Genomic DNA, 11,972 nt, shown 5'->3' on the forward strand with positions numbered 1-11,972 from the left:
TCAGATGCTGCTGCCTCTACAACACACTATGAGAAGCACAGGCTTTTCTTTCTTTTTTTAGATTTTATTTTATTTTTTTAAATATTATTTATTTGACAGAGAGAGATGCAGTGAGAGAGGGAACACAAGCAGGGGGAGTGGGAGAGGGAGAAGCATACTTCCCGTGGAGCAGGGAGCCTGATGCGGGACTCAATCCCAGCACCCTGGGATTATTATTATTTCCTATTTTAATCCTGAGTTTCTATAGACTTAAGTTAATACACATTTGTGGCTGTCAACACACGTGAAAGCCTATAGCACTGAGCCCGGTATTTGTAGATGTTCAATAAATGTTTACTGGATTTGAATATAGAGCTTGTTTAATCAGATCAGTATGGAGTTTCCAGAGTTTCGTAAATTTCTTAATATTAGGGATTGCACCATTTATTCAACATTCAGAAACTATTTCCTTGCACCTGCTGTGTACCAGGCACTGTGCTAGGACTGGGAATACAGAGAGGACCTAGATGTGGACCCAGCATAAACATAAAAGTACAATATGACCTGCTAAATTCTGAGATGGAGTTAAGAAGGGGAGCCCTCCAACCACATCCTTGCAAATGGTAAGATTTCTTTTTAATGGCTGAGTGATATTCCATTGTATATATACACACCACATCTTTTTTATCCATTCATCTGTCGATGGACATCTGGACTCTTTCCATAGTTTGACTATTGTGGACATTGCTGCTATAAATACTGGGGTGCAGATGCCCCTTCAAATCACTCTGAGAGTATTATGCTAAATGAAATAAGTCAATCGGAGAAAGACAAATATCGTACGGTTTCACTCATATATGGAATTTAAGAAACAGAACATGAATACAGGAGAAGGGAGGGAAAAAGAAAATAAGGTGAAATCAGAGGGGGAGACAAACCATAAAAGACTCTTACCTCTAGGAAACAAACAGGGTTGCTGGAAGGGAGGTCGGTGGGGGGATGGGGTAACTGGGTGATGGACCTTAAGGAGGGCACTGCACTGAGTGTTATAGGCAACTGATGAATCACTAAACTCTACCTCTGAAACTAGTAATATACTGTATGTTAATTGATTTTTAAACAAAATAAAAATAAAGGGGTGCCTGGTTGGCTCAGTCGGTAGGCATCTGCCTTCGGCTCAGGTTATGATCCCGGGGTCCTGGGATTGAACCCTACATCGGGCTCTCTGCTCAGCGGGGAGCCTGCTTCTCCCTCTGCTCCCACCCCCCTGCTCTTGCTCTCTCTCTCTCTCTCTCTCAAATAAATAAAATCTTAAAAAAATAAATAAATAAAAATAAAGAAGGGAGCCCTGTGGGGAAGGGCTCGGGGCTGGCTTCACAGAGGAGAAAAGGTTAGCAAGTGGCTGCAGAAGCTAGTGACCCCTTGCAGTCCACTGACCTCCAACCAGAACTCCATCCAGAACTCTGGCCTTCCCACCCTGTGCGCGTAGAGAGCTCCAGGCTGATCTTGACTCTCCTGGGGCTACTCCTGGCTAACTGGGCCCTTGCTCACCTACAGTAAGGTAAGCAGGGGGGCACGGGTTTGTCACTCCTCCTCTCTTGTGCTCTCCCTGGGGTCCCAGCAGTCAACAGATCGGCTGGTGTTGGAAATAGGATTAGCCAAGGGAATCCCAGGCAACAAATCTCAGCCCAGGAGGCAGGCGGTTGGGCTCCTCTGGACTTTTCCTGGCTTCCAGCCTACATTCTCTATTCTTTCCTGCTTGTCTTTCTTCACTGGGGGGGACCCTCCCTCCCTCCCCCAATCCTTCTCTATATATCAGCCAAGCTCTTTTTATTTTTACACTTGGTTGAAACTATTTGAGTATCTTAATGGCTTTTGTTTCAAAGGTCAGGTGCCAGGCCTCTAATACAGGCAGGTGGTTGGTGGGCGTGGGGGGACTCCCAGAGTTGAGAAGGCAGGTCCAGCCCAGAGGGGTTCAGAGCTTGATCTTTGAGTAGGAGCCACACTGCCTTATTTGAAATCCTGGCTCTGCCACAGCTCAGCCCTCTGACTTGGGGCAAGTTACTTAATTCTCTCTGGGTTGCAGTCTGTAAAATGGGTCTTATAATAAAAAGGCCTTCCATATAGGATTGTTGTGGGGCTACCCTGGGGCTCGGTGGGAAGGGAAGGATTCCTTGGGTAGGTCATGTCTATCCTGTGAAGATGAGGGGGGCTCTGGCCTTGCCCATCTATTTCCTCCTGATGGGGGGGGAGGGTTATGGGCTCCCTGGAGACACCAGGGGGGAGGGGAAACCTGTTAATGATCACACTCAGACTGAGGTTACCCTCAAGATAACCAGGTGCAGCATTTCTTAAGGACCACTCTTTACTGGGCTCCATTTCACTGAGACCTCTGAGGCTGGTATCCGATTTTGCAGGTAGAGGACTGAGGTTCAGAGCCTTTCCCTAGGTCTTTATGAAAGAAGCAAATATCAGATGAGTTTGTGCTCATCACCACTACACTACTGTGTCCTGCACTCAAGACCAGCTTCATGGGCATGGGACCTGTGCACCGCCCCCAGAAGGGCCCCAAGCTCAGTTTAATGCTCTGCTGTCACCACCTTCAAATTCTCGATCATTTTGAATGAGCAACCCCACGTTTTCCTTTTGCACTGGGCCCTGCAAATTACATAACTGGTCCTGCCTACCTTCTTTTGTAGAAAAGACGTCTTCTTTGCAAAGACAAGGAAACTGAGGTACAGAGAAGAAGATATGACTGGTACTAAGTCATGTAGCAAGTTGGCAGCAGAACTAGAACCAGGTCTCCTGACTCCCTGTCTAGTGGAATTCTCTGGAAGTACTCAGATGCCCAACTGTGCCCTGGGTGTGGGAAATTTCAGAGAGGGACACTGGCTAAGGGAAGCTTCAGAAGGGGACACTAGCTGGGGGGTAGGGTAGGAGAGGGCTTCCATTCACCAAATCACTTCTCCCACCTGGCCCTTCTGGGACTGAAATGTCCACCTGCTACCCCCTGACCTGCCCACCCTTGGCCCTTGGGGCCAGGCTTTTCTGAAGGGCTGCGCAAATCTATGAGCAGGGCAATGACTCAATTTTCTCTCTAGAGTGGCATGGAGGGGCTAAGGGACATGGATAGGGGTGGGAGCACAGGTCGCCATAGAATGTAACACTCAGAAACCGGATTTTCCGGGTTTTGACCTCTCGCTCTGAGACCCAGTAAGACTGACATCCTGTTATGAGCTGGAAGGATGGACATGGGTGCTCAGCCATCTGTGGCCTCTGCTCTATGTAGAATTCTGCTGGAGGCATGCATTTCTGTGTGATTGTGTGTGCACGTGTGTGTGTTGTGGGGCGATGGGAAATAGATTGAGTAGAGAGGAGAAAACATCCACTTCTCTCTGCCTTCATTCACTTTTGACTTTCACAGATATTGCAGATTTGGAGACTAGAGCCCTGGAAATACAAATGTCCTTAGGATGCTTACAGTCTAGTGAGCAAGACTGACAATAAAACAAATAATCACACAGATACATACATAATTTGTTTCCTAGTGCCCTGTTCTCTTCCTCTGTGGAGCAATGAATAGTTTGAAATAATGGGTGGTTGGCATGCTCTTTGGTGAGATAGATGTGAACCCTATACCCATCCCAGCTGATTCCACAGCAAGCCTTTGCATTTTGGGGGCATTTGGATTGTAGCTGGGAATGGGATTGAGCTTGGTGCTCCAAATAACTCACTTGTGGATGCCTGAACTTCCACTGAGGGTCTTTCTCTAGGATTAAGTATTATTCTTTCTCCAGAGACTCTATTTAAAATTCAAATCTGGGGCACCTGGGTGGCTCAGTCGTGAGGTGTCTGCCTTCAGCTCAGGTTGTGATCCCAGGGTCCTGGGATGGAGCCCCGCGTCGGGCTCCCTGCTCAGTGGGAAGCCTGCTTCTCCCTCTCCCACTCCCCCTGCTTGTGTTCCCTCTCTGTCAAATCAATCAATCAATCAATCGATCAATCTTAAAAAAGAAATTCAAATCCCCAGGGGGTGGGTTCACTGAGTTCATAACTTGGCAGTGCTGTGTCATGAGACAGAGCAGCCCAAAGGCCCTGAATACCAAGAGATGCCCCTGTTGGGTACCACAAAGGGAGCCGGAGGGCCACAGGACCATCTCCATCACCCTCTGCTACTGACTCAGTCCAGCTCTGCCTTCAGAAGTGGGGGCCAAAGGGAGGTAGAGGGAGAGTAAGGCCCAATCAAAACCCAAACCCAGAATCCCAGTCAGCCTCACTCGCGTAGCTGAAAAAGCAAGAAGCTCTAGGTCCCTGTTATCGGCAGGGCCCTGCTGTATCAGGTGAGTCCCCCACTTATGGGCCCCACTGGGACATATTGGTCCCACTGGGACAGTCACGCTTTCCTCAAGGACAGCTCTGTGTTGTTCACAGGCCTTGACAAGAACTTTCAAGGTTTGTGAAACACACTCAGCTACCCCTGTGACCCTTCGGTACGCCTATCAGCACTCCTGCCCAGAGGCCACATTTGGCACTGTATTTGGGGTCTGCAGGTAGAATGTTCAATCTGGTCGCCAGAGAGAGGCCCTGGAGTGAGGCAGAGCCAGTTCTCCGTGGCGGCTGGAGCACTGCCCCGGGCGTGGCCGGGCTGCCCGTCTGGTCCCCTCGTACAAGAATCTGCATGCTTCCTCCCTTCCCTGTTTCCTTCCTCTCGGTTCCTCCCTCGCCAGCTTACCTGGAGGCAGGTAATAAAGCAGGAGGAGGGAGATGGATGGATGGGAAGGGTGGAGAGCCACGTGGTGCCATAAAGCCCAGCTAGAGAGGGCCCGTCCGGGGAGTGTCCAGCCTGCGGGAGTCAACGCTCAGAAGGTGGACTGTCAGCCGCGTGAGCCAGAGCCGGGGCGGCAGCAAGGCCCGGGGAAGGCCATGCACCGAGGCGCGCCAGGACCAGGCCTCAGAGGCCTCAAGGGGGCCGAGGGCTCCTCTGAGGACTTGGGGGGCTCTTGCCTGGAGGCCGGGAGGAGCTTTGGGGTGCTGAGGGAGAACGGCGAGGCCGAGGAGGCGGCGGGCAGCAGGAAGCGCGCCCGGCCGGTGCGCTCCAAGGCGCGGCGCATGGCGGCCAACGTGCGGGAGCGCAAGCGCATCCTGGACTACAACGAGGCCTTTAACGCGCTCCGCCGGGCGCTGCGGCACGACCTGGGCGGCAAGAGGCTCTCCAAGATCGCCACGCTGCGCAGGGCCATCCACCGCATCTCGGCGCTCTCCCTGGTCCTGCGCGCCAGCCCCGCGCCCCGCTGGCCCTGCGGGCACCTGGAGTGCCACGGCCAGGCCGCGCGCGCGGGGGGCAGCGGGGATGCGGGCTCCAGCCCGCCGCCGCCCGCCCCGCCGCCCGCCGGCCCCTTCGCGCCGCGCTGTGCCTCGTGCTCCCCGCACACGCCCCCGGGACGGCCCCGGGCGGTGGCCGAGGCTCCGGGCGCGGCCCAGGCGTCCACGGGAAGCTGGCGCAGAGGTCCCGGGGCTCCCTTCGCCTGGCCGCGGGGGCACCTGCGTGCGGGCCCCGGGCTGGGCTTCCAGCACTGCTGACTGGCCCCGGAGCGACCCGGTGCGCCTGGAGGGAGGCCCGGCGGGGGAGCAACCAATGGTAGGAGGGCTACAAAAGGGAAGACTGCTAAAAAACGTCCTGGACCGAGAAAAACTGAATGGCTGAGGCCTGAGACAGAGAGAGGAGGCAGCCTTGCCAGTTGGGAAGGAACTCAAGCCCAGGGCTGCACTCCCCAGCACCCCTCTCTGCCGCCCCGATCCCAACCAGGGGTGGCTGCTCTGGGCAAAGAGCAAGGATCGTGCTGGGGCTCTTTCTTCCATTTGGACTTGATGAACTCTTCTTGGAAAGTAAACTTCGCATTTCTGTGCCTTTGAGCCCTATGTTCTCTTGCTGTTTTTTTAGGAGAAAGGGGGCTTTTGGACAGGGGGACTTGTATGTGGGAGTGTGGGTGACACCCGGTGTGGTCTGATGACAGTGTGGCATCGGCATCCCCTGCCCGTGCCCGTACCCCAAGTCTGTGATCTGAGAGAGGCAAGAGAAGGAGCTAAATAAAAACAGAAAACTATCATCTCTGTCTGCTATCAGGTGTCCACTGGGCCCAGTGGCTCAGGGTGGCAGGAAGGCCTGAGGTCTGGGAGCTCACTGTGGAATGTCAGGCCCAGGGCCTGACACCCACAGGTAGGTACCTGGGACATTGATTCATGGCAAGCCTCCAGGGTGTGGTTGAGCATTGTGAGGAGCACTGTGGGAGAGGACATTATTTGAAGAGGGGGAACGGCACCAAGAGACTCAGAACGCAGTCCATCTCATCTCTGGATGGGACACCCTGCAGTGAGCCACTCTGAGGGCTGCAATGGAAGCCGAGTCTGGGCCAGTCTCAGGAAAGGAAGCCTCAGGCAGACCAGGGCCTGGAAGCCAGTAAGTCCCGCCTGGACCCTGAGCGTGGGTGCATGGCGCTCCCAGGGAAAAGGTGTCCAGTGCGGCCAGGGCCTCTATGATGAGGGGCAGACACGGAATCAGGAAAGATTATGGGGAAGAGGTTAAGGGAATGAGGGCCTCAGGCCAAGTCTGCCAAGAAAGTGGGAGGCACAACCAGCCCTCTCAGAGAGGTCTGGAGAGCTTTTGCATCTAAGCTGAGCACTCCCGAGCTAATCTCTGGCCCCACTCTTGCTGACGGGCTGATGCTGCAGCTGCTGCTGGCTGGGCTGAGAACCCAGATGTGCCAGGGGAGGGCTGAGGGCTCTCTGGTCTCCTTGGAGAGCTGGGCACTTGCCAGCCATGGGAAGAAAAGTTACCCAGCTCAGAATGGGGGACATCATGGAAGCTGGAGAGATGCCTGTAGACCCAGAGTTGAGTGAGGGGTCCCCCAAACAGTCAAGGTGAGGCTCAGTGCCGTAATTAAAGATACCTCTGCTTTCTGCATGCGAGACACTGGCTGGCACATTTGGCATCCTGTCCCTAGCCCACAGGTGTTAGGGTTCCCTATTTCACAGGGCAGGTGTCTGCAGCACAGATCTCAGGAAGGCTCCTGACCCTGGGCAGAGGAGTCACAGGGTCCAGCCAGGAACAAAATGTGGGAATCCGGCCCCAGGCCTGCCCACTGAGCCTTCCATCTGTGGAGAGGCGGTGCCGCTCTTTGATGGCGGAAAGGAAAGAGCCAGACCGGCCTGGGGTCCAACTTCTGCTCGGCCACTCACTCCCTGAGTGACCCATGGCCTATCTTACCCTCTCTAAACCTCTAGTTCCTCACCGCTGACCCAGATGTTTCCATCTCAGGGTGGCTGGGAGGGTTAACATTCGTTCGTAAGGTACGGTTTCTGGCAATGAGAAGGTGTTCCTTCAATTGTTTCTGTTTGTATATTATTATAATCTTATGACCAGTTTGGACAGTGCTTCTGCCTCGCTTCAGCTCCAGGTTTTATGCCCTGGAAACATAATAAAATGACCAGCAAGTCCTGCTTTTTAAGTTCCAGGATAGAAAAAGGTGAGCGCGATCTGGCTCGGTGGCCCGCGCCGCTCAGGCGTGGTGAGGGCGCCCCCTGCAGGTGGAAACTCAAGTGTGCAGCAGATGTGTGAGGTCGGAGGGAGGGAGGTGAAAGTACTTCTCAGTCTCTTCACTTCCCAGCTGAGTGACCTTGGGCAAATGACCTAAGGGCTTTGAGCCTTGGTGTTCCACCCTGTATAATGAGCTAAAATATGGACTTACGTCAGAGGCTGTTGTGCAGAGAAATGAGAGAATGCATTTCAAGCACTTAGTGTAGTGCCTGCCCCTGTGAGCACTCACTGAGTGGAAGCTATTGAGACATATTCTGTTCACAAGGTTGTTATAAAGAGAGAATGCCCGGGAAGGTGTTTTATAAACTTAAGTCCACAACACACTAGTCATTGTCTTATCAGGACCAGGTGTTTGAGTGCACACATGTGTATATTTGCATGCTGTTAGGTGTTTGCCTAGTATTCAAAGAGGTGTTTTTTTTTTTTTAAGATTTTATTTATTTATTTGAGAGAATGAGCGAGCGAGCGAGCACAAGTAGGGGGAGGGGTAAAAGGAGAAGGAGAAATAGACTCCCCGCTGAGCAAGGAGCTCGATGTGGGGCTCAATCTCAGGACCCTGGGATCATGACATGAGCCGAAGGCAGATGATTAAGAGACTGAGCCACCCAGGGGCCCCTCAAAGAGGTTTTTTTTTTGTCATAAAGGTTTTCTGACATACACACATCATGTGAGTGCTTTTATAGATGTGTGGATGTGTGAATATTTGTGTGCATATGTGTATGGATCGACCTAACAGGTACTCCCTGACATATTAGGATCTCCTGGGCCGGAATACCTTGAATCTGCTGGAGATTCTCTCCCTCCCTCTCCCTCTGCCCCTCCCCCAGCTCATGCTCGCTCTCTCTCTCGCTCTCTCTCTCTCTCAAATAAATAAATAAATAAATCTTTTTAAACAAGATACGAAGGAATGGTATACCTAAAGACAGAAATCCTATATCTTTAAGGTTGATGGGGACCGTCCACTGGAATAGCCTCCAAGGAGAGGGGGCAGAGAAGAATGACAGATGCTTGCAGCAGCTCCTTAGCTCACAAAGGGCTCCAATACACACGGTCTCTTGGCTTCCCTTAGGAAGTTTGCGCCTTCTAACCCCTTCCCTTATCCTCATTGTCTCCGTCAGGGGAGCAGTACCTTGTCTGTCTAGCAATGAAGGAGACATACCAGCAAAAATAGGACTGATGTTGTCAGGGGTGTGGAGAAAAGGGTACATTTACAGATTTGCTAGTTGTCCTGTGTCTCTGTTCCTTTTCTGGTAGGAAAAAATTGGCAAAAATCACATTAAAAAGACTCCAAGGGAGTAATCCAAAAACGAAAAGCAGATTTGCAAAAAGGCAGTCCCAGAGGCACGGCACGGGGAAAGATTTGCAATAATACGAATGCCCAACCATAGAGGCGTGGCAAAGCCAGCTCTGGAGTTATAACAGAGTGAACATCGTGAGTTAGCAGAGCAGATCACAAAATGGTCTGTGCCCACTGATTATAACTGGAGACAGACATGTAGGTACATGAACATACCCTAAGAGAATTTGGAGGGATGCAAACAGAGTTAGTATCTTTTAGGTTCTTCATAATTGCTTTCTAAAGGTGAAAGATTTGTCTCCTCAGAGCGCCTTCCAAAGAGGGGTAGGGAAATGTTTTGAGCAAGGACAGCAAGGACAAAATATCCCGAGTGGATTCCTTAGGAGGGATGTCACCTCACCGGATGTGAAACCCGGGTGCTTGCTGATAGGAGCAGGATTACATCAAGTTTTCCTTACAGTGTGTGTGTGCACACGCGTGCGTGCACACGCGTGCTCACACAGATTCCAGAAGGCAGCATCTGCCCCTGGTGTGGGGTGAACCGAGCCCAGGGCAGGCAGAGGTAGGAATTAGTGTCCATGTGGACACACTCTGGGCACTTGGTTGGTGTCTTCATCTTCCTCTGGTTCAGGCAGCTAGCCATAACTGGGCCAGACCCTGGGCAAGGGAGCCGGGGGGCCCAGTGGCCCCATCCAGGGTCTCACAGACAAGTCGGGAGGTGAGGGAGAGAAGGAAGTGACTTTCTTCAGCAGCCAGGCCGGACAGCATTGGGACAGAAAGGCCAATCCATCTGTCTAGCCGCAGGGGCTCACAGCTGAACTCCCCCCAAGGCCGGCAGGCCTCATGAAGGCGGAGGAGCTCTATGCCCCCTTCTGAAGGCTGCAGCTTGCCCAGCAGCTCGCTGTTCTGCAGAAAATGGGCCCAGAGTTCCCAGATCTTCATGTTAAAAGTCCGAAGCTCCACGTCTATGTGAAATGGATTTTTTTTAAAGCACATATTGAATTAACACTGTGCAGACCAAACCCTTTTTGCATGATGAGTATTGGCCCATGGGCCTCCGTTGAAGACCCTAGTTGGGAGTGGGGGACGTGGGGAGGCAGCAACCGCAGGCTGAAGCCAGGGCAACTGGCTGGGCTGGGCTTACCATCCCCGAGCCCAAACCTGAGGCTTCTCCCCGCCTCTCTCCTTCCCCGACCCCCAACCCCACCTCTGGTCATTCCCCTCCTCACTACCAGGCCACTAGGTGGCACCGTGAGCCCAGCCGCGCACATTGGCAGGGCAAGCCGGCCCTCACCCCAGACCCAGAAAGCCAACCCACCCTGCAACCTCACAGTCACCAGCCACCCTGGGGACTTCTTGGCTTTTTCTTTTTCTCTTAGGGTTTTTATTACATCAAAAAGACCCCTTTATGTCGAGTTCATTCTGTTCTAGGTCAGCATTGCCCAATAGAGGTGTAATACAACCCCCGTTTTTAATTTTTAATTTTCTAGTCGGCATATTTTTAAAAAGTGAAGAGAGAGGTGACATGAATTTTAATAATGTTTTATTCAGCTCTATGTATCAACAATACTATCACTTTAGTATGTAATCAATATACACGGTATTCATGAGACATTTTACGTTCCTTTTTGTACTAAGTATTCGAAATCTAGTGTGTTTTATACTTACAGCACATTTCAATTTAAACCAGCTATATTTCAGGGGCTCCTTTGGCCAGAGGCTATGGAATCTTTGGGCTGGGCAGCTGTAGGCCCTGTGGCGGCACCGAACTTCCCACCCTCTGCAGGAGGTCTCATGTTTAAAAAGGTATTAGCAAATTTTGGAAGTTCCTGGGCAGGGAAACCCAGCTCACTCTCTTGCTCCACCCCTGGCCTGGGGGAGAAAGAGCCTCCTTTTAGAACCGAGATGAATCCCTACTTCCTCTCTTTTTCCCTCTCACTGCCTACCCTGGAGACCTGCATTTTGCAAACAACAATGGGTTTCCTTTATGGAGCGAAAATTCTTTTTTTTATTTTTATTTATTTTTTAAAGATTTTATTTGTTTATTTGACAGAGAGAGACACAGTGAGAGAGGGAACACAAGCAGGGGGAGTGGGAGAGGGAGAAGCAGGCTTCCCGCTGAGCAGGGAGCCCGACGCGGGGCTCGATCCCAGGACCCTGGGATCACAACCTGAGCTGAAGGCAGACGCTTAACTGCTGAACCACCCAGGCACCCCCTGGAGCGAAAATTCTTAATTTAATAGAGTCAAATTTACCCAACTTGACAATTTGTGCTGAAGCCACACACTATTTTCGAAACTTATTAGCCTCCAGGTGCCTTTTCAGCTCCCCAGACTCCCCCTGAGCCCCTAGCAGGTGGCTCTTCCCTCTGTCTGTGGTCTGTTCTCCCCTCTCGCAGCCGCCTGGTCACAGCCCTTGCCGGAAGCAGTGTTTCTGAAGCCAGGGTGACACACCAACCAAAGCTATTTCTTTCCACTGCAATGGCTCATCTGGCTCCAAACCGGCCCCTGGACCTGGACAAGGGACTGACGTCTGGTTGAGAGGAGTGTCCCTCCATTTCCGGCCTCAGTTTTCCCATCTGGAATATCAGAGGATGTGAACCTCACAACCTCTGAGGCCCCATCCCACCTCTGCCTTCCCACCCCCATCCTGCATTACCCTAGGGGTTTAGATTCTTTCCTCTTCCGCCACCCACCCCAGCACACACCCATGCACACACCCAGTGGTTCCAGGGCACTGTAAGGAGAGAGAGATCAGGGACACAGAAGAGACGTGGAGCATAGAGGAGGAGGCTGAAACAGGGAGAAGACAGGAGAGGGAGTGAAGAGAGACAGCAAGAATCAGAGAGGACAGGCGACCAGGACTGAGGTCCCTCGGAGCTGGCGTGTGCCCCCAGGGAGCTCCTGAACAGAAGTATCTTTGCTGTTCTTTAAAAGCACCCCACGGGCGCCTGGGTGGCTCAGTGGGTTAAGTGTCTGCCTTCAGCTCAAGCTATGATCCCAGGGTCCTGGGACCGAGCCCTGCATCAGGCTCCCTGCTCAGTGGGGAGTCTGCTTCTCCCTCTGCCCCTCCCCCTGCTCATGCTCGCTCTCTCTCAAATAAATA

At 52.3% G+C, this 11,972-nt stretch overlaps 1 protein-coding gene across 1 annotated transcript; it reads left to right on the forward strand.

Annotated features, from left to right (window-relative positions):
• Nucleotides 1-4,899: 4,899 nt before the first annotated feature.
• On the forward strand, nt 4,900-5,556 carry BHLHA9 (basic helix-loop-helix family member a9). Its single transcript, XM_025851592.1, has one exon. The coding sequence runs from the start codon at nt 4,900-4,902 to the stop codon at nt 5,554-5,556; it is 657 nt and encodes a 218-aa protein (XP_025707377.1).
• Nucleotides 5,557-11,972: the final 6,416 nt, after the last annotated feature.

The sequence above is a fragment of the Callorhinus ursinus genome, unplaced genomic scaffold (genome assembly GCF_003265705.2).
Source record: "Callorhinus ursinus isolate GAN/ISIS: 27379988/994484 unplaced genomic scaffold, GSC_fseal_2.0 scaffold34, whole genome shotgun sequence".
Classification (NCBI taxonomy): domain Eukaryota; kingdom Metazoa; phylum Chordata; class Mammalia; order Carnivora; family Otariidae; genus Callorhinus; species Callorhinus ursinus.

What these genes read in the sequence shown, in the direction of transcription:
- BHLHA9 (XM_025851592.1), top strand. Translation starts at nt 4,900, where the DNA reads ATGCACCGAGGCGCGCCAGGACCAGGCCTCAGAGGCCTCAAGGGGGCC.